The following is a 22,013-nucleotide window of genomic DNA, read 5'->3' on the forward strand; positions in this document are numbered from 1 at the left end:
TGTGCAGAGCAGGGGGACGCGAGGAACAGTATTGAGAACCGCTGCCTTTGAACATTGATTTTGAAACTTGTGAATCCATTAGAATCGTTAGAAGACAGAATTGTGATTCATATATGAATAGATTTTTACGTGCACCTCTAGTTTTCTCTTCCTCTTCTCTAAAACGGCGCAGCATGGCCTCGCCCCCTTTGTTGCCATTTCCCGAGGGTGGGGTTTATTTTTTTGTAGGCATTAAACTGCCAGAATTTTAAAAGACGATGTCTCCGCTTGCATTGAAATTTCAGCTTTGTAACTTTGCAGATATTGTTTATGCTCAAACAGCAACATTACACACTAACTAACGTTAAAAAAGTGAAATCGCAATGAACCACCCCTTTAAATCATTTGAATGCATCTTTGAGCAAGAAAGTGTCCAATAAAACAAAATGACATAGAAGAGCCAAACAGGTTTGGATTTAACATTACCCATGGGAAGAATTTTACAGAAACATTAGCATTTCCTCTCGAGAGAGACTGACTGCTGCCGAACAATCAGGATCGCACACCAGAGCAGCATGATGCTCTTGCAGGTTAAAGCCAAATCCGGACAGCTGTGACTGGAAAGGCTTGCTCTCAGAACGGCTGCGCCGATAACTGCTGATGAGTGAACGCTGAAAGGAGGAAGTGCCTGTTTTACGTCAAGTTCAGGCAAAGAGAGTGATGATAGCATTCTCCAGGCCAAAACAGAGCGGGATGTTGGTTTGGTGGAGCAGTGGGAACAGCTCGGGATGCATTCCAATCGTAAGAACATTAAACCTGAATTGTGGTTCTTCACCTACCTCCTTTAGTTAGAAAATCTAATTACCTTCATTTGTCACTCTCAACTTGCTCTGCCAAAGTTTTGTGTTGCAGTTTCATTGAAAAGCATCTAAAAAGTGGTATATATTGGTATAAGGTATAAGGACGCCCACACAGCCTATCCATGAATCTTCCCAAGAGAAAATGGACCAGGAACCATTTCAGAGCTCTGACATTTGTGGTGATTTGAAGATGGTGATGAAGCTATTTGTCTGATATTCCTCAGGTCTTTTTGCAGAGGAACCCTGACGCCAGCAGGAAGATCGGGCAGTCTGGAATCCCCAACTCTTAAATTTCACGAGAGCCACGGGGATGAGCTTGTGAAACAAAAGACGACCTTTCTGTACACACTCACACCAGTGGAAATCCTTACAACATCAGCATGAAGCCCACTACCAGCTGAGAGACAGAGAGACATGGACGGCATACAAGAGCAAACCAGAGTCTAAGACGGCTATGTTTCTTATTTTTTCCATCTTTTCAAAAACAATGAAACAGATGAGGACAGAATTACATATATGGATCAGACAGCAGCCAAAGAAAGAGAAAAAGAGGAAGTCGAGAACTCAAGTGAGATCCAAGAGATGAGGCCTCATCCTAAATGGTGTACTTGACGTATCTCACAATTCTGAGAAAACAGGTCTGAATTGCGAGTTTACTGTATATCCTGCAATTCTGAATTTATAACTTGCAACTGTGAGTTTATATCTTGCAATTCTGAGAAACAAAGTCAGAATTGTGAGATGTAAACTTGCAATTGCGAGAACAAAAATCAGAATTGCGAGTTTATATAACTTGCAATTCTTACTTTATTACACACCATTGCAACTTCGTAACACACAATTGCCACTTTATATCATGCAATTCTGACTTTAACACAATTGCGACTTTAAATCTTGCAATTCTTACTTTATTACACACAATTGCCACTTTATATCATGCAATTCTGACTTTATAACACAATTGCGACTTTATATCTTGCAATTCTTACTTTATTACACACAATTGCCACTTTATATCATGCAATTCTGACTTTATAACACAATTGCGACTTTATATCTTGCAATTCTTACTTTATTACACACAATTGCCACTTTATATCATGCAATTCTGACTTTATAGCATGCAATTGCGACTATATCTCGCAACTGCGACTCTATATCAAGCAATTCTGACTTTATAACACAACTGCGACTTTATATCATGCAACTGTGACTTTATAACACGCAACTGCAACTTTATATCATGCAATTCTGACTTCATAGCACGCAATTACAACTTTATATCATGCAACTCTGACTTTATAACATGCAACTGCGATTTTATATCATGCAATTGTGACTTTATAGCATGCAACTGCGACTTTACATCATGTAATTCTGACTTTATAACACGACTATGACTTTATATCATGCAATTCTGACTTTATAGCACAACTGCGACTTTATATCATGCAACTGTGACTTTATAACACGCAACTGCAACTTTATATCATGCAATTCTGACTTTATAGCACGCAATTACAACTTTATTTCATGCAACTCTGACTTTATAACACGCAACTGTGATTTTATATTGCGATTTTATATCATGCAATTGTGACTTTATAGCATGCAACTGCGACTTTATATAATGTAATTCTGACTTTATAACAAGACTGCGACTTTATATCATGCAATTCTGACTTTATAGCACAACTGCGACTTTATATCATGCAACTGTGACTTTATAACACGCAACTGCAACTTTATATCATGCAATTCTGACTTTATAGCACAACTGCGACTTTATATCATGCAACTGTGACTTTATAACACGCAACTGCAACTTTATATCATGCAATTCTGACTTTATAGCACGCAATTACAACTTTATTTCATGCAACTCTGACTTTATAACACGCAACTGTGATTTTATATTGCGATTTTATATCATGCAATTGTGACTTTATAGCATGCAACTGCGACTTTATATCATGTAATTCTGACTTTATAACACGACTATGACTTTATATCATGCAATTCTGACTTTATAGCACGCAATTACAACTTTATTTCATGCAACTCTGACTTTATAACACGCAACTGTGATTTTATATTGCGATTTTATATCATGCAATTGTGACTTTATAGCATGCAACTGCGACTTTATATCATGTAATTCTGACTTTATAACACGACTATGACTTTATATCATGCAATTCTGACTTTATAGCACAACTGCGACTTTATATCATGCAACTCTTAGTCAATGTTTCTTGTGGCAAAAATTTCAGAATTTAGTGTTTAATTGATTCCCATCTTCTCGCGGACAATTATTATTATTCATTATTATTATTTTGTATCTTTATTGTATTGCTTCTTTAAAATTCTTGTGATTGGTTAATTTCAGCATACCGGCATACTGATAAATCTTAAAGGGATAGTTCACCAAGAAATGAAAACTCTATGCGTTTCTTCCTTCAGTTTCTGGTCCCCGTTTACTTCAATAGTATGGAAAAAAATACAATGGAAGTTGATGGGGACCAGCTACTGTTTGGTTACCAGCATTCTTCAAAATATCTCCTTCTGTGTTTGAAAGAAGAATGAAACTCATGCAGGTTTAGAACAACTTGAGGGTGAGTAAATGAAAACAGAGTTTTTTAATAGGTATATATTGATCATCACAGCAAATTTGTGTGTTCAAAGTATTACATGCAATTGTGACTATACCATGCAATTCTGACTTTATATCTCACAACTGTGACTTTATCACATGCAACTGTGACTTTATAACATGCAATTGTGACTTTATATCTGACTTTATTACACGCATTTGTGAGTTTATATCTTGCAATTCTGAGAAAACAAAGTTGGAAATGCAAGTTTATATCAGGCCATTCTGATTTAAAAAAAAGTCAGAATTGTGAGATAAACATACGCAATTACTTTTTATATATATATATATATATATATATTCTTTAAAATTCTTGTGATTGGTTAATTTCAGCATACCGGCATACTGATAAATCTTAAAGGGATAGTTCACCAAGAAATGAAAACTCTATGCGTTTCTTCCTTCAGTTTCTGGTCCCCGTTTACTTCAATAGTATGGAAAAAAATACAATGGAAGTCGATGGGGACCAGCTACTGTTTGGTTACCAGCATTCTTCAAAATATCTTCTTCTGTGTTTGAAAGAAGAATGAAACTCATGCAGGTTTAGAACAACTTGAGGGTGAGTAAATGAAAACAGAGTTTTTTAATAGGTATATATTGATCATCACAGCAAATTTGTGTGTTCAAAGTTTAACAAAACTTAAATCCAGTGCGAAGTCTGCACAGGGAAATTCCAGACTCCAAGATTTCTACTTGGAGAAGCTCATAAAAGTAAGTTTAATCTAATGATATCTGAGCTAGTAGAGTGCTGCACCAAGCACATTTAAATTAAGTCATTGTCATACTTTTAGTTGCAAATATGGCTCCTTTTTACATAAAAAAATGTACACAGAGTCATATATTTATAATTGTGTTTTATTCACAAATGTGCTCTATGGCGCTCTATGGTCCCAGCAAAGTATGTCAGATCTTAATCATCTGCTACATCCTTCACAGCAAAGCACTCAAATCAAGCCTTCAAGATGGCGATTTACGTGGTGCAAATTGTGTTCAGCGCTAGAGTTTTGAGCATGTTCGTTACATTACCTCGTTACATTTGCATAATTCCTTTAGTGCTAAAGTGTGGACTCAAAGTATGGAGCACTGCAACTGCTGAGGGTGCCATTTGAGACAAGGCCAGAGAAAGAACAGACGGATAGATGGCGTGACAGAGGAGAAAGATTAAAGCCAAAATAGACGAGCGAAAGGTAAGAAATATGAAGAGATGGACTGGATGAACGATAAGAGGAGATTTATGGAGGGATGATCTGACCTTGCGGTGCTCCTGCAGGTTGAGTGAGGATGAGCACTTCTTATTATGTGATTGTGAGAATATGTTAACATCCAGAGTGCTTCTTGGGTTGGCTTTAATGTCACGTTTAGAAGTTATTGTAATAAACAACATAACATTTGTGCACACTAATGATAATTGTAAATGAAATAACTTTATTGCAAACAAACAGGTAGGCTAAATTAGAAGTTGTGTTCAAAGTTTAACAAAACTTAAATCCAGTGCGAAGTCTGCACAGGGAAATTCCAGACTCCCAAGATTTCTATTGAAATGACTGCATTTTGCCCACTGAATTTCATCTTACATTGACAAATGTGACATTAGTTGTGATTGTGAGAATATTTTAACATCCAGAGTGCTTCTTGGGTTGGCTTTAATGTCACGTTTAGAAGTTATTGTAATAAACAACATAAAATTTGTGCACACTAATGATAATTGTAAATGAAATAACTTTATTGCAAACAAACAGCATACCAACTTCCTGCGAGCACTCCCTACACACACACACACACAGATCATACATCACATGAGCAGCAGGACACATGGCATGAGGAGCTGCTAATGGAGACGCTGCATCAGTTCCAAATAAACATCAGGAAGTCCTTACATAAATCAGTTCCTGGTTCAGCATGAAGTACAACACCAAGACGAAAGCAACTATATTTAACAGGGGTGAAAGGTCAGCTAATACGCATTTCCCATAGAAAAGGAAGTGGACACCTCAAAAACAGTTCTTATAAAACGGAGAGTTCCGGTCCTTGATTCTGATTGGTTGAGCCGCGTTCTAAGCTGTTGTAAATTACTCTACAAAGTAACATACACCTTTGTTTACGTCTGTGTGTTGCTCGCCAACCACTTTGTTGCAACCACAACGGTTTCTGAGGAACTACAATGTTTGGCGGAAGAATAAGGAATACGTATATGGAATAACCGTTTTATAAAAGCAACAAGCCCCAAGAAGCCGTGGTTTACAGTCAATTTATAACAGCTAAAGGGGCTTTAGGAACTCTGCTTCGTGTCGTACCTAACAACGCCCCTTAGCTGTTATAAATTCACTGTAAACCACGGCTTCTTGGGGCTTATTGCTTTATTAAAGCACTGGTATTTTAAAAGGCTTTAAAAGGTTATATTCTACACTTTGTAGCATTTTATTCTGTAATAAATACACTTAGTCAATGTTTCTTGTGGCAAAAATTTCAGAATTTAGTGTTTGATTCCCATCTTCTCGCGGACAATTATTATTATTCATTATTATTATTATTTTGTATCTTTATTGTATTGCTTCTTTAAAATTCTTGTGATTGGTTAATTTCAGCATACCGGCATACTGATAAATCTTAAAGGGATAGTTCACCAAGAAATGAAAACTCTATGCGTTTCTTCCTTCAGTTTCTGGTCCCCGTTTACTTCAATAGTATGGAAAAAAATACAATGGAAGTCGATGGGGACCAGCTACTGTTTGGTTACCAGCATTCTTCAAAATATCTTCTTCTGTGTTTGAAAGAAGAATGAAACTCATGCAGGTTTAGAACAACTTGAGGGTGAGTAAATGAAAACAGAGTTTTTTAATAGGTATATATTGATCATCACAGCAAATTTGTGTGTTCAAAGTTTAACAAAACTTAAATCCAGTGCGAAGTCTGCACAGGGAAATTCCAGACTCCAAGATTTCTATTGAAATGACTGCATTTCGCCCACTGAATTTCATCTTACATTGACAAATGTGACATTAGTTGTGATTGTGAGAATATTTTAACATCCAGAGTGCTTCTTGGGTTGGCTTTAATGTCACGTTTAGAAGTTATTGTAATAAACAACATAAAATTTGTGCACACTAATGATAATTGTAAATGAAATAACTTTATTGCAAACAAACAGGTAGGCTAAATTAGAAGTTGTCAAGTTGTTGGCATGCAAAGTGTATAACTTGTATACCATTTAGCTTAATTTTACATTTTCTGTCTGAAAACTTGACAGAGATTATATTTACAGCCAAGAACGAACAGAACAGAACAACGGAAAAGAGGTTTGGTTGGACTAGGGAGAGATTTGCGTTGTAATGTTTACATCAAGCTTTTATTTCAAAACAGCATCCTGTTTTCCATGTCCACTTTAAAGACTCTTATTATAGCATAACACACACAATCATTAATGTAGCTGTAAGCACTTTCACAAGCGCCGAGGCTTAATCGTTCCACAAGCTTAATCGTTTAGCTTACTGTTTGGATTAATTTGCAAATGACTGATTCACTTGCATGTGGCTAAACTGTCCAATTATAATTACTGACAATAACACTGAAAACATTCTGATATGTGCTTTCATCAGCCGATTAGGGGTCTTTGACTAATTTTCTTAGATGTCTGTGCTTCTGGCGGAGAGACAGACGCGCTGAGAGTCTGGTGAAAAGATGAGTGTAGAGAGAGAGGGAGCGCTTAGCGTTTATCTGACAGACAGAGGGGATGAAGAGCGGCTCAGAAATGAAGATGTTAAACAGCCGCTGATTAGACTCTCATTACAGACGGGTAATTTCGCACTCACCTCAGTCTCTCTCTCGCATGTGTATGTGTGTGAGACAAACCTATGTGGACGTTGCCTTTGTGTTTCTTCAGGGCGTCTTTACTCCTGAATCTTTTCCCACAGCTCTCAAACTTACAGATGAACCGACCGTCTCCTTTACACACCTCTTTGTGTTGCTCAAAACTGTGCATAAAAACACTCCATTTTAGTTGCTCTCTTCTGAAATGTGGCATATTTCTGAGTCAAACGGGATATTCAGGGGATCATGAAAACGGGGAATGCATATGAGAATGTAAACGATTAAATATTGATGTACCTGGACTCTGAACAGAAGGTGCTGTGACACAGGACACACTGATGGGCTTTTGAAGGGTCTCCTGATGAAGCGGAGCTCTCTGTACAGAGAAGAACACTGCAAATCAACAGGACATCAGCATTAATACATGAGACAATGTGAAAGTGTGTGTGTGTGTGTGTGTGTGTGTGTGTGTGCTACTGACTGGCGCTGCAGGGCCTGTTTGACAGGAAACTCTTTTCCGCAGGTGCGACATTTGAACTCTTTGTCCTCTGCACTTCCTCTCTGATGAAGGCTCTGAAGATGTTCAACTAACACTTCTTCACTGGGGAAGCTGCTCTCACACAGCAGACACAGGTAATCTTCCTTCTTAATCACCAGCTCTACACACACACACACACACACAGTTAAACGTACTTTATGAATCAGTGCTCAGCTGATACGAGTTTTGCATTGGCTGATATAATGCTGCCATATTTATCATAAAACATAATAAGTTGTGTGAATCAGTAGAGAAATCTGCACAGATCAAGCAGCGATTACAAACGAAAACAGTCCAAAACAAATATGTTGGTGGATTTTGATAAGAGAGGGCAACGGAAGATGGACTTTTTATTATGCTATTATGGACTCATATTTTGGCCAGAAGTGATGATTTCAAGTTAAAAAACATCTTAATGATGGGTTTGTTTTTTACAAACATGCAGCTTTTGTCTTCACAAGACATTAACTGATGGACTGGAGTGGTGTGGATTATTGTGATGTTTTTATCAGCTGTTTGGACTCTCATTCTGACGGCACCCATTCACTGCAGAGGAGCCATTGCTGAGACACTGATGCAATGCTACATTTCTCCAAATCTGATGAAGAAACAAACTCATCTACATCTTGGATGGCCTGAGGGTGAGCACATTTTCAGGAAACCTTCATTTTTTGGTGAACTACACCTAAGTGCCTGATAATCGATATGCAGAACTGATTTTGAATTATTGTTTTACTGCTGCTTTTCAACACAATAATGACTACATGGCTATTAGACTACAATAAAAACATGAACCATGTATTTATTCATAACGAGTATTATTGTTATTTATGTCATTATATTTATGCCAAATTGTTGTGATCTAGATGGCTAGCTGTAGACCCAATCACACATTTCTGTGTAAATTGCTCATAAAACCATTCATTCATTATCCATTTCAGAAAGACACTAAACACACATACCTGTTTCTGCACTGAGGTGTTTGCTCTCTGTACTGTTCCCATCTTCATCTTTGATGTCCTGATCTTCCTCAAGGTCCTCCTCTTCCTCCTCCATATCGCTGTCCAGGTAGCCAATCAGAAGCTCTGTATCTGTCTCGATGTCATCAACAGCCAGATAGAAGATATTCTCTCCATCCTGTTTAAAGAGACAGTGTCGGCTACTTCATTCACATTCAACTGATCAAAAGTGACAGTAAAGACTTTGTTAGAAGAAATTTCTGTTGTACCAAAGAAAATAAATGCAAAAAAAGAGTTTGCATGTTATAAACTTGAGTCAAAGCAGTCAGCATTGGTTCATTTTCAACATATTATCAGTTCCCATGCTGATACTGGTAAAATATTGCATAGCTGGAAAGACTCTCAGCCAATAAGAGAACCAGAAGTAACTGTTGTGTCTGTGTTTGTGTCTTATTACAAAAGACATAAACTGAATTAGACGTAGAAAAGCAAAGATCCAGGTGTCGTCTGACACTAAACAGACAACACAACAGAGATCTGCTGGGAGGCGCAATCAAACATTCACACGAGGGGAAGCGTAAGATCAGCAGTGCTTCCTGATTAAGGTCAAAGGCCAAACACTTGAACCTCTGTTTAATGGCTTTGTCAGACTTTCATTTCCTAAAAGGTCATGCAGAAATAAGCACAGTTGCTGTACATTATGTTAAAATCACAGCCCCAGATTTATCCATCAGGAGATGGTGAGAGAAGTGTCATGTGTGAGGAAACACAGACTCTCTTCTCTTGATTCTGCTGTAATGGCCATCAGATCGCCAACATCTCAAACTCACCAGAGACCCGTTCACTGCCAAGATTGAGCAAACGAGTCTGCTTCCATCCACGTGAAAGCATTCATAATAAAAAATATAAATGTACCATTCAATTTTAATAATTAATCACTTATAGTATAGTATTATAGTAGTATAGTATTATTTTATTTTATTGAAAAAAGACAATGTTACTGATAAAAAAAAATCTTGATATTATGGGAACACATAGGACTTCACTAAATCACATTTTAACCACAAAATCACAATTTCAGCTAATCTAGATGAATTAAGCATAATCAAACAGTATTTTGGAGTTTAGCCATCTTTACTGAGATATTCTTTGCAAATGACTGTAAAAAATGACTGCAATCTTAACAGTAAATGACTGTAAAAATCTACTGCAAAAACATGTTAATTGGTTAATATCAAAGTGCTCCTATTATGCCTTTTCGAATATTACCTTTCATGCAGTGTGCCATGTAGCTGTATGTGAACATAAACTATCTGCAAAGTTGTGAAGCCGACAGTGCACGATAAATAAAGTTATTGTCTATCAAAAAAAAAAAAGAGTCGGCTCGCAACCGCCTAAACGAGTCGTCAGGAATTCAAATCTTATTCTGTTACGGCTCTACGTCACGAAGTAACACATTTGCATAATGTCCGCCCACGTTCTACATCGCCAACTTGCCCGCCCACAAACAGTAAAATATCCGTGTGGTTGACATGTCGAGAAGACGCTGTATTCTACGCTGTGAGAGTAAATTTGTTTTATCACATCTTATAATTACCACAAACTTGTTAACACTTGACACTTACCACTGAGAAACGTCCTGCTCCAGTCGTGCTTGCGAATCAGTCTCTAGCAAGCGGCAACCTTCCGGTCTCTCTCGTGAAACCAACACGGAAGTGACTAAAACTGCAATTCATCGACTGGCCGCTAGAGGCTGGCTCCAAAAGGGAGTCAGTCCCATAGACCTCCCATGTTAAAATGCCCAACTTTACAGCAGAAAAAAATATGTTTGCAGCCTGGTACAAAAAGTGGTTTTGGTGAACTCATCCGTTTAAATTATAATAAGTCTTAAAGTTCTGCATAATTAAGGGTGTGGCCACTTGAGTGACAGGTGGATTGCCGCTGCGGTCACCACCGTCGAGCTAGGTGGGCGTGGTTTCAGCAACCAGCTCCCGCCTCTTTGCCCATTTTTGATTATCCAGGAGTGACGTGCGGTGACGCGCAGCCAAAATGGCGACGGCCGGCTCCGCTCACTTTGAGCTTCAAAAGCGCTCTTCAGAAACCTACGGGTGACGTCACGGACACTGCGTCCATGGTTTTATACAGTCTATGGTCTCTTGTCTTGTCTATGTTCTCAAGTCCAGAAACGTAGCAAGGAGATCGGTAAAATAATCCATGTGACATCAGGGGTTCAACCATAATTTTACGAAGCTACGAGAATACTTTGTGCGCAAAAGAAAAAAAAATAACGACTTTATTCAACAATTTGTCTCCTCCGCATCACCCTGGTGCCATTTTGGAGAGTATCCACTGAACGTAAACAGCGTATGCTGTTCTGTGTCAGCTGCGTCACGCGGATACGCTGTTTCCGTTCAGATCAAATCACAACAACGTAGGAAACAGATCCGGCGTGACGCAGCTGACACAGAACTGCATACGAACGTTTACGTCCAGCGGATATTCTCCAAAATGGCGCTACAGAGTGACGCGGAGGAGATGAATTGTTGAATAAAGTCGTTATTTTTTTTTCTTTTTCCCACAAAAAGTATTCTCGTAGCTTCGTAAAATTACGGTTGAACCACTGATGTCACATGGACTATTTTACAGATCTCCTTGCTATGTTTCTGGACTTGGGAACATTTCAGTTGCATTGCTGTCTATGCAGGGTCAGACAGCTCTCAGATTCCATCAAAAATATCTTAAATTGTGTTCCGAAGATGAACGAAGGTCTTATGGGTTTGGAACGACATGAGGGTGAGTAATTAATGACAGAATTTTCATTTTTGGGTGAACTATCCCTTTAAAAATGGCATAATAGGGGCACTTTAAGTTCCCTTACTATATACAGGGGACAGATGTAACATATCACTGGAATTAAATTTTTTTTTTTTTTTTTTAAGAAAAATACTGTAAAATTACTTTTTATTTAATGAAAAACAATAAGTCTTATTTTAGTGTCATGTTTGTCACAACAAGGTAATTTATGTGTATGACACCAGATATACTGTAAATTTAATTTCAATCTGTAAACAAAAAAAAAAGGTTGCTACCATTTTTTTATGTATGTATGTATTTATTTATTTGTTTGTTTTATTTATTTTTACAGTAAAGATCTGACTGCTGAATCTTTATCCAAAAAATTCAAAAAAAATTCTTACATTGTTTTGAAATGACTGGAATTAATTGGAAATATTAAATATCGATTGCAATTATTTTAAATAAAATTAGGTATTTCACTTTCTTAGCTTTTGATTTAGCTTTAGAAGATTCGTTATACCAGTTTCCATAAGGTAGAGAGCATGTCAATGTATATGATAAATATAATAAATCAGTAAACGAGATGAGCTCAAATAAATAATGCATTTAAGTTGATATTCTCTTGATTGGTGCTTACATGAAATTATGAAGAAATATCTTAAATGACAACAATTTTGATTAATTTTATTATCTATTATCGTGCAACCCTAGGAACAGGTCTACCATACAGAATCATACTACACATTTACATTATATTTTTGTTGCGATTGATTCTACAGTGAACCCTCCAGCGAGTTATTGCATGTTAAGCACAAAGATTTGTTATGTTTTTACATGTTGAGATCATGAGGGTCTACAGGTGCATTAACACTGACTGTGATTAGGGCACTGGAGGTTGCCAGATCACTGCACCATTGGTTACTACTCAACTGCCATATCCAGCTCATGTGACCTCAAATGTGTACGCCCACGTGTGTGTGTGTGTGTGTTATTGATCTAAGGCTCATTACACTCCTCTTATCTCCACACTCTTTGGTGTTTTCAGATCTCTGGCACTGCGAAAGCACATCAACACTGCCAGACATAACAAACAACTCATTCCATCTCATTCCCTCCGCTGTCTGCTTCTGTTTCTGTTTCTGAGCCTTATGCAAAGCTGCTGTCACACTCTGTGGCTCTGTACCCAAACCTAATGAGTGGCCTACGTAGGCAGCACTTAAGGAATCATAGGTGTACCCTATATGTGAAAGCTGTTGCAAAACCACAAAAATTTTAACCTAATTGTAACAAAAACTAAGGCTGCATCACACATGTTCTGAAGGCAAACCCACAAAGCACTGTGACAATCTTAGTGGAAAAAATCCATCAAAAATATCAGAAGTGAGACAAAATAAAAAATTAAAGGAATAGTTTTCCCAAATATTAAATGTTGCTGTAAATTTAGTCAACCTCAGTCCATACAAGATGTAGATGAGTTTGTTTCTTCATCAGATTTGGAGAAATGTAGCATTGCATCACTTGCAGTGAATGGGTGCCGTCAGAATGAGAGTCTGATAAATATACACCACAATAATCCAAAAGTAATCCACACGACTCCAGTCCATCAATTAACATCTTGTGGAGCTGTGTGTTTGTAAGAAACAAACCCATCATTAAGACGTTTTTAACTTTAAACCGTCACTTCTGGCCAAAATACAGATCCATAATCCAAAAAAAACACTTCCTCCTGTTGCCCCTCACATCAAAATCCACTCACATACTTGTTTAGAGCTGTTTAAAGTTAAACCATCTTACTAATGACTCTTTCTTACACGCAGGTTTACACTTCATAAGACATTAACTAATGGACTGGAGTGGTGTGGATTACTTGTGGATTATTGTGATGTTTTTATCAGCTGTTTGGACTCTCATTCTTACGGCACCCATTCACTGCAGAGCATCCTTTGGTGAGCAAGTGATGCAATGCTACATTTCTCCAAATCTGATGAAGAAACAAACTCATCTACATCTTGGGTGGCCCGAGGGTGAATACATTTTTACTACATTTTCATTTTTGGGTGAACTAATACAAAAAAATTTCAAAACCAACTTTTTTTGTTTTGTTTTTACTTTCAAACTAAGCAGCTTTCTGTTGATCAGTTCAGCAAACTTGTAGCAAAATATGTGTGTGGAAAGCTTTTACTCTCACGTGTAAATGTGACCACACTTTTAGAGTTTTGCAGTGTTAGCTTAGCAACATGCTAACCCCAAACTCAATACCAGGTAAGCCTTACTTACACGTCATGTAGGTTGATGCACAGATTTTTGTCTATACAGTGTTCCGAATCAGCCACTAAAATAAAGCTCTATAGAAGGCAGCTGTCTATGTAAGTCAGTGCAGCAACAGTGTGCATGTGAGAGAGTGTAAAGAGATCTCTGTGGTTATCAGGCTGTGGCATCTTCTCATACCTGAATGGTGGCCAGGTTCTTCTGCTCCTGTGAAGGGGCCTGATGAATGAAGCGAAGCCAGTTAGCATGGCGAGGGTTACTAGCGTCCAGGATATAAAGCACGTCCCCTTTATTCCCTCGAACCTGCAGAAGCACACAGATTCACAAGTCACAATCCAGCCAATCAGAATCAAAGTGGCAATGCTGCTCCTCAAAGCATGCTTCTCAACAGCCTCTAAACACTCACTGAAAGCACAGTGTCCAATTAACAATCCAAAGCTTTATCCACTCGAGATGCTTTCATGAATTGCATAGCGTCCAAGTGGGACCCAAAATACTTAAAATACTTATTAGAGATGCACAATCAGTGTTGGGGGGAATGCATTACAAGTAACGTGAGCTGCGTAATCAGATTGCTTTTTTCAAGTAACTAGTAAAGTAACGCATTACATTTATAAGTTACAAGAAAATTTCTGAGTTGCGTTGTCAAATGAATAACACCAGGTACTTTGTTTTCTCATGTATTGACTGACAGCTCTTCTGTCCTCATGTTGAGAGAAATCAGGAGTAAGTGCAGAGGCGCTGTGTGAACGTGATGTTACTGTAGTTCTATAGACTAAATGTGAACATGCATTTATTCAGCTCACTTGCACAAAAACAGATCCAGTATTCCTCAAAAGGAATAAAAACAGTGAATTGCAAACTCAAAATATGATGAAAACCTGCAATAATTAAATGTCAAGTGACACAAACATCCTTTACGTATCCCATTTTATTAACCAATGTGTTTGCTGCTGAACTTCGTTGATCCAGTTGAACCATACTAATAAGCAAAAATGACTTTATATATTAATGATTGACAATACAGTGGTGACCAAAATTGGTAGAATTGTTGTCATTTCATAATGTTCATGAAACATGCAGATGGTTGCTCTGAGCACAACAAATATCAGTCATACGTTTTTTTATCCACTTTTAACTTAAATATTTTGTGCGTCCACCTTTTGCAGCAATTACAGCAGCACATCTCTCTGGCATAGAGTCAATATATTTCCTGAGAACTTCAACACTAATGTTATCCCATGCCTTCTGCAACTCAAGCCAAAGGCTTTCCTTTAAAGGGGTCATATGATGCGATTTCAATTTTTCCTTTCTCTTTGGAGTGTTACAAGCTGATTGTGCATAGATAAGATCCCTGAAGTTGCAAAGATTAAAGTCTCAAAACCAAAGAGATACTCTTTATCAAAGTTAAGACTCTGCCACGCCCCCCTAAAACGGCTCGTTCTAACACGCCCCCACATATCTACCTCACTATGTGGAAATATTAGCATAATGCGGCCACACAACACGTTTTTCCAATCCACTGCACTATTTTCCATTGTTTTTCAATGTAAACATGCACTAGACGGATGTGTTCGACCACTGTGTCTTTAACAGCGCCTCGCACATGACGCATCGTTGCATGTACCTCAAGTTATAAGAAATGTAACTTCTGTCAGGACCACTATCGTCAAAATGATAGATAAAGTTTGGTTTGGCGGTATGGTTCTGTTCTGGGCAAAAACCTCCCTGCCCATCCATGCAGCCTGTCATGAATGAGCAGGGAGAGCAGCAATAATAACCCCCCTAGGGTTAACAGAACAGAACAAGGCAGATATCATTAATGTACTTGATATTTAAGTGTAACACTTTATTCAAGATAAAGGAGTCTGATTAGCAAGGAATATCAGAAAGCCAAGTCCTGACTGTGGCGAAAGGAGGAGCTGGGGATGGAGGAGGGTAATTTGCTCCTGAGCAAGCTGAAAAGGTCTTCCTATAGGTAGATGTGATCAGCTGAGAATCAGCTGATGCAAGTTTGACTCACGTGACCTGCCAGAACTAACGCTAATGCTTAATTTTTGCAAACCATGTCTTGAGACCTTGCAATCTTTATAAAATCTGAAAATTAATTTCCTTTTTTCATACAGCACATTATAATGTCATGATGCTTAAATTCACTTCACATTTTGTGTTTAGTATTTTATTTTTAATTGATTTAGACAGAAATTTTATACATTTTAATCTGCCATAACATGACATGATCAGAATTTTAATAATGGATCCCTACTTATTATGCAAGTATAATGGCATTCTTTATTGATAAAACAAGACTGACAAGTATATCCAATGACAATGCATTTCCATAAACCTACACAGCAGTTATCAAGCACTATTTTACTAACAAATTTGCGTACACAACAGTATTACTTTGAGAGAACCAGTTACAAGTACAACCTACAGACGTCCCTCGAAAAAAATAAATATACTAAATAAAATGTATTTTAAATAGTGTTTGAATTTACTACAAATACATTTACATATTTATGTACTTATTAAAAATACCCTATGATTCTACTTTTAGTATACTAAAATTGGAACAACTATTTTTGTATTTAATGCACTTTGATTGTGCTGAAGTCCAACTAAAGATATACTGAAGTATTTGATTGTGCTAAAGTAGAAACTTTTGCAAGTATACTTCAGGTACACTTTAAATATCTTGCATTTAAAGACTGATATTATTCAAAGATCATACAATCCACGTCAATGGTGATATTTAGGCTTAATGTTAAGAAATGTGCATTGTGCACAAGTATAGTACTCCAAATAACGTTGCATTACAATTGTTATATCCGTAAGTCTGGAGCAATATGTCACTAAATATGTTACATATACTTTTAAATGTATTTTAAATATATTACTTTTATTTACTAGGGGTGTAATCAGACATTCATCATTGTAAGCGCACAGATGGTAGATGCTGGTGTCTGAAATTCCAGTCTTGAATCAGGAAAATTGCTCACTTCCCACAGGAATGCTCTTTTCCCAAATCTGACGAGTACCTTGGTCCCACTGTTTTTGGATACAAATTATTATTTTGAGATATTTCTTATTCTTAACTTACTGAAACGCCAACTAATAGCGACTTATTCTGACTAATCTTGAAAGGTAATTTCCCTGAAATTGCCTGCATCACAACACACAAGCAGAATGAAAGAGCGGCACAGTCAAAGAGTGCATACTAAGATGATCTATCATAATAATTATATGCCCAAGTGTGTAATTTGGGAGAACTTAAGCTCACTATACTTTGTGCAGAATAGTGTCATCAGGGCAGGCAGATCAATAAATCACAAGTCTAATGTGGCTGAACCCGACCTGGTCTGCGTTATAATTAAAACTTTAATGCAGCCGAAAATAAACACAAATCTTTAGTTTCAAGCGCAGATATTTGATGGGATATTAGATACGGCATGCACTGGGAGACGTGTCTGGCATGGGAGAGTCAGCGTGAGTTGAGTTCATGCTGGCACGTCTCGTCCAATTAACGGTTGCCTGGAGATGAGCAGTGATGCGTCTGTCTCAACAAGAGGGGCAACAACTTCTCCAAGACAGTTAAAATTCAGTCAGACCTCAAAGATCGCAGTCAGAGAGATCCAAACGCAAACAAATCTAAAAACGGTATTAGTGGTCTTTGCAAAGACAAACATGACTATTAGTGTTAATATTATCTGAGCAAACCTCTAACCCAAAGTATTAAACTTTGGTGTAACTCATCCCACACTGTTTGTGCTACACACATGAATGAAACCACAAGTCATGTGACTTGTTGAGAGGTGTTTTTGTCTGGTGAACAATAAAACAGGCAAAAAGTCCAACAGACTTGCAATGAATGAGAGAATTAAAGGGGTCATATGATGCGATTTCAATTTTTCCTTTCTCTTTGGAGTGTTACAAGCTCTTGGTGCATAAAGAAGATCTGTAAAGTTGCAAAGACTAAAGATGTGGAAAATAATGTTTTTTTTAACCTTAAACCGCATAAACACATTTAATTGCACCAAATACACAAAATCATGTTTTTTTTAGCAGCATCATATGACCCCTTTAAGCCATGTCACTATTTACTATAATTTAATTAAGTGCAAAATGAATGTAATATTTCAGACACTCAGTTGCATATTACATGCAAAATACTGAAAAAAAATATCACAGCTTAAATTTATATTAAATGCAATTAGTTGAACTCTAAAGTGTTTTTTGACCCACTTAATTAGGACTTCATATGGTTAAAGTGTACAGTACTGACAAATTTACTGACAAGTATTTATGGTAAACTGAATTGTAATTGTAATGTTGTTTCTATTAAAACTTGTATGTCATGTTCATTTCAAATGTATTAACTGAATAAAACACTGCAGTTGTAATTATTTAACATGCTTTAGTATGTTAATCAACTCATCAAAATAAGTGTACTTCTTTAAAACATGACAAAAATGATTAAAACAACAAAGACATGTTCTGTGAATGGCCAGTAAGAACCTAGAGTAAATATGCATATAGAGTGACAGGACAAGATCACGGAGATGCTGCCCTGCTCTTTCTCTTAATCAACAGTGTTCAATTTACATTCATTAGTTTATTAAAACATTTGTTTACAGGAGATGCAAGTTATTTTCTACTTTTCACATTTCATGATTTAAAATAATATTCATTTACAGTAGATACAAGTTATTTTCTACTTTTCGCATGACAGTATAAAATGTATTTTGTTTGCAAGAGATGATGGTTATTTTCTACTTTTGACACAATATTCATTTATTTTGTTTGCAAAAAAAATGAAAGTAATTTAAATTTTTTTTAGAAAGCTTGCATTTTACAATTAAACTGAAATGTGACTTTTTTTTCATAAGACGTCTTTATTTCAAGCAATCTTTGATTTCAATTGTTCAAAATATTCAGCAAATAACCATAAATAGTTTGTTTCCTTCAATTATTTCAAAATCACAAAGATAAGAAATGCACTCTTTCTTTAGAAAAAAAAATCCCACCTTTAATAGTTGAGTAGCTATATTTATAGTACAAACCGTTAATGAACTATGAGGGCAAAAAAATAAAAAATAATAATATATATATATATATATATATAAAAATCGTTCAATAATCGTAATCGAGGTATAAAGTGTTCAATTAATCAAGGTTTTGGTTTTAGGCCATATCGCCCAGCCCTATGATGAACAGATTGAATTTAGGCTTTTATCCACATATCATTGGTTCTTGCGTAAGCTCAAAAGTGCTGCGTAACTCACGAAATTGAACCTCATTGGTTCTCACATGTCAAGCAAGCATGCTTAGTTTGCCACAATTGACTTGTCCATTGATTAATGTGAATAAAGGCCTAAATTAAATCTGTTCATCATATTAAGCAATCGAGTCTCTTCTAGTGGTTGAACGGATCGTAGTTGATCCGTGATCCGTACAGACCAAGCACCACAGTTTCGGCACGCATGTGATCCGCAGATTAATTGCAAAATTTAACCACAATAGAGTGAAAGTTTATCAATTGTATGTTTACACACGCAAGCGATTTTAAACCATTCTAGCAAAAGAAAAGGCAAAAGGGAACTCGATTCGTTACTCGCACGTTGTTTTCTATGTGCGCAGAAGCACATACATGAAGCGCGGTACACCGAACTGAACCCTCTTTCATATCTCCTTCACTCCTTGCCATTGAACACATGCATATACAGGTGCATCTCAATAAATTAGAATGTCGTGGAAAAGTTCATTTATTTCAGTAATTCAACTCAAATTGTGTAACTCGTGTATTAAATAAAAAGTATGACAAAATACTGATCTCGACAATCATTGTGGTAAATGCTGTTCAGTCTGTTGTGTCTTAAGTGAATGAGAACAGCAGAGAAAGAAATCGGATGTGTATCATTATATTGGATCCGTGCATCAGGTCTTAAAGGGGCAGCAGCCTAATAACACCTGGTGCTGTCATTATGCTCATCAAACAACAAAACATGTTTTTGACAAAGATGAATCTATATTTAATTTATACTGTGAACACTATGCAGTGTTATTTTGCACTTAATTATTACATTTCTGTACCTGAATACTACCGACCTTATTTTATTTGTAACGTTGTTCTGTTGTATTTATCTATGCTTGTAATTTGTGTATTTGTTCCTATTTCTACTGGCTGTTCACTTGTCTCCTTAATAATGTTTGAACTTTCTTAGGCTAAGAGTTTTTGCTGTGGTATAGAAGAACTACTTAGCTTTGAGTAATGGAAAGCAAAGTTACATTGATTTTTTTTCTTGCTGATCCAAAAATGTATCCGATCCGTGGCTCAAAAACCGTAATATGATCCAAACAGTGAGATTTGTGATCCATTGAACCACTAGTCTCTTCAAAAAATGTGGACTATTACCACTAATCATACGCATTAGTTTTACAAACTCTTTTTGAACTTTTTGAAGCGTCAAAGTGGTAGTTGCATAGACTGTCAATGGAGGGACAGACAAGGGTAAAAGAACAACAACAACAACAAAATCAGAGACAGAAACCTATAGCTAATACCTAGAAAACTATAAATCAACACATTATAAAGCACTCAGGACACCTTGGCAATTAAATATGAACAATCCCAGCAGTCTAGCGTGGTCACGGTGAGTTTGTATGGGCAACCACTCTCATTCTCACTCTCAGAAAAACATAAATGTTGTACATTCATAAAATAGGCCAGATATAAACTAGCATCTAGCATTTCGAAAGGGTTGATAAGATATGAGTTGCCTTTGAAGTGACACAAAAACAAAAAACGTATAGCAATGCATTGTGGGTAAAGCGATGGAAAGATTGTTGAGTCTAGTCACCCACCTCCCACATCAGTCGTGGATCCATGCTTTCATCCAAGTCACTCAGCATCCGCTTTTCACCTGCGAACGGACCAAACTTCTCACCCTGTGAAGAAAGAGCGAGTGTGTGTGTGTGTGTGTGTGTGTGTGTGTGTGTGACTGGGCTTTGATGTCACATCCAGCAGTTTCTGTGTGCTATCTGAACATGATCAAGGAACGGCTCTGTGGGATCTCTAAGCGTCTATGGGTTGATTCTCCACTCATAGAGCTTATTCTGAGATGTACACCTTTAGAGAGATGTCAAGTCGACTCAGACACGTTCAGAATACAGTTTCAAAACATGCGATATATGTTAAAAATGGTCTGAAATCTGCAGATGACATTTCCTTAGGCTTGTGTATGCTTCAGGTGACTTGATCTAATTAAGATGCGACCAATTGAAAACTCAAGACAAGCAAAGAAAGTGAAACAGGAGATACCAGGTTGAATCTTATTAAGAAATAAAGTGATTATATATACACTGTAAAAAAAATGTTTTTCAAAATTTTAAATTAAAAAAATTATTATTATTGAAGTATGTTTCACAAGATAATGCTATTTCAGTCTTTCTACTTAAAAAATGGCAGATTTAATTTATTTCTTTGTAACTAATTGTGAAATTTACTAACAACTTCTGAATGATTGATTTGCTTTTTTTTCATATTTTATACATTCCCATACATTATTGAATGTGCAATTTAGTGTAAATCTTAAAAGCATATTGAAAAAAAAGAGCAATGTACTTGTACTAATTGTACTCGTAAATCACACTAACATAATATTGATTAAATTAAATGCCACTCAAGTGTACTTAAAGGAAGTACACTTTCATGACTACATTTCTTACACTTAAGTACACTTTTAAAAAGTTTTAGGCCTACTTTAAAGTACAATTTAAATCATTATCCCCCAGTTTCACAGACAAGGCTTAATCCTAGTCCTAGACTAAAATGCAAGTCTGAGCTGTTTCAACTGAAAGATACTTGCACTGACACACTTAAGTACACTTTTAAAAAGTTTTAGGCCTACTTTAAAGTACAATTTAAATCATTATCCCCCAGTTTCACAGACAAGGCTTAATCCTAGTCCTAGACTAAAATGCAAGTCTGAGCTGTTTCAACTGAAAGATACTTGCACTGATTGATCTTAAAACATGTCAGTGCCTTTGTTTTGTCTCAAAATGCACACCAGTAAAGATTTTTTTCTAAGGCACGTTTATAAAACTTACATTACATTTACATTTAGTCATTTAGCAGACGCTTTTATCCAAAG

The 22,013-nt window shown here is 36.7% G+C and overlaps 1 protein-coding gene across 1 annotated transcript in view; it reads right to left on the reverse strand.

Moving 5' to 3' along the window:
• Positions 1-22,013, reverse strand: part of LOC107698519 (PR domain zinc finger protein 5-like) — an 80,931-nt gene that overhangs the window by 52,891 nt on the left and 6,027 nt on the right. Inside the window, exons 2-10 of the mRNA XM_016499541.1 lie at positions 20,725-20,808; positions 14,041-14,163; positions 8,800-8,974; positions 7,781-7,958; positions 7,597-7,692; positions 7,342-7,463; positions 5,230-5,256; positions 4,917-4,939; positions 4,745-4,783 (exon numbers count right to left, since the gene is read on the reverse strand). Coding sequence (XP_016355027.1) covers positions 4,745-4,783; positions 4,917-4,939; positions 5,230-5,256; positions 7,342-7,463; positions 7,597-7,692; positions 7,781-7,958; positions 8,800-8,974; positions 14,041-14,163; positions 20,725-20,808 — 867 coding nt within the window. The remainder of the gene's footprint in view (positions 1-4,744; positions 4,784-4,916; positions 4,940-5,229; positions 5,257-7,341; positions 7,464-7,596; positions 7,693-7,780; positions 7,959-8,799; positions 8,975-14,040; positions 14,164-20,724; positions 20,809-22,013) is intronic.

The sequence above is a fragment of the Sinocyclocheilus anshuiensis genome, unplaced genomic scaffold (assembly GCF_001515605.1).
Source record: "Sinocyclocheilus anshuiensis isolate Anshui unplaced genomic scaffold, SAMN03320099.WGS_v1.1 scaffold1830, whole genome shotgun sequence".
Classification (NCBI taxonomy): domain Eukaryota; kingdom Metazoa; phylum Chordata; class Actinopteri; order Cypriniformes; family Cyprinidae; genus Sinocyclocheilus; species Sinocyclocheilus anshuiensis.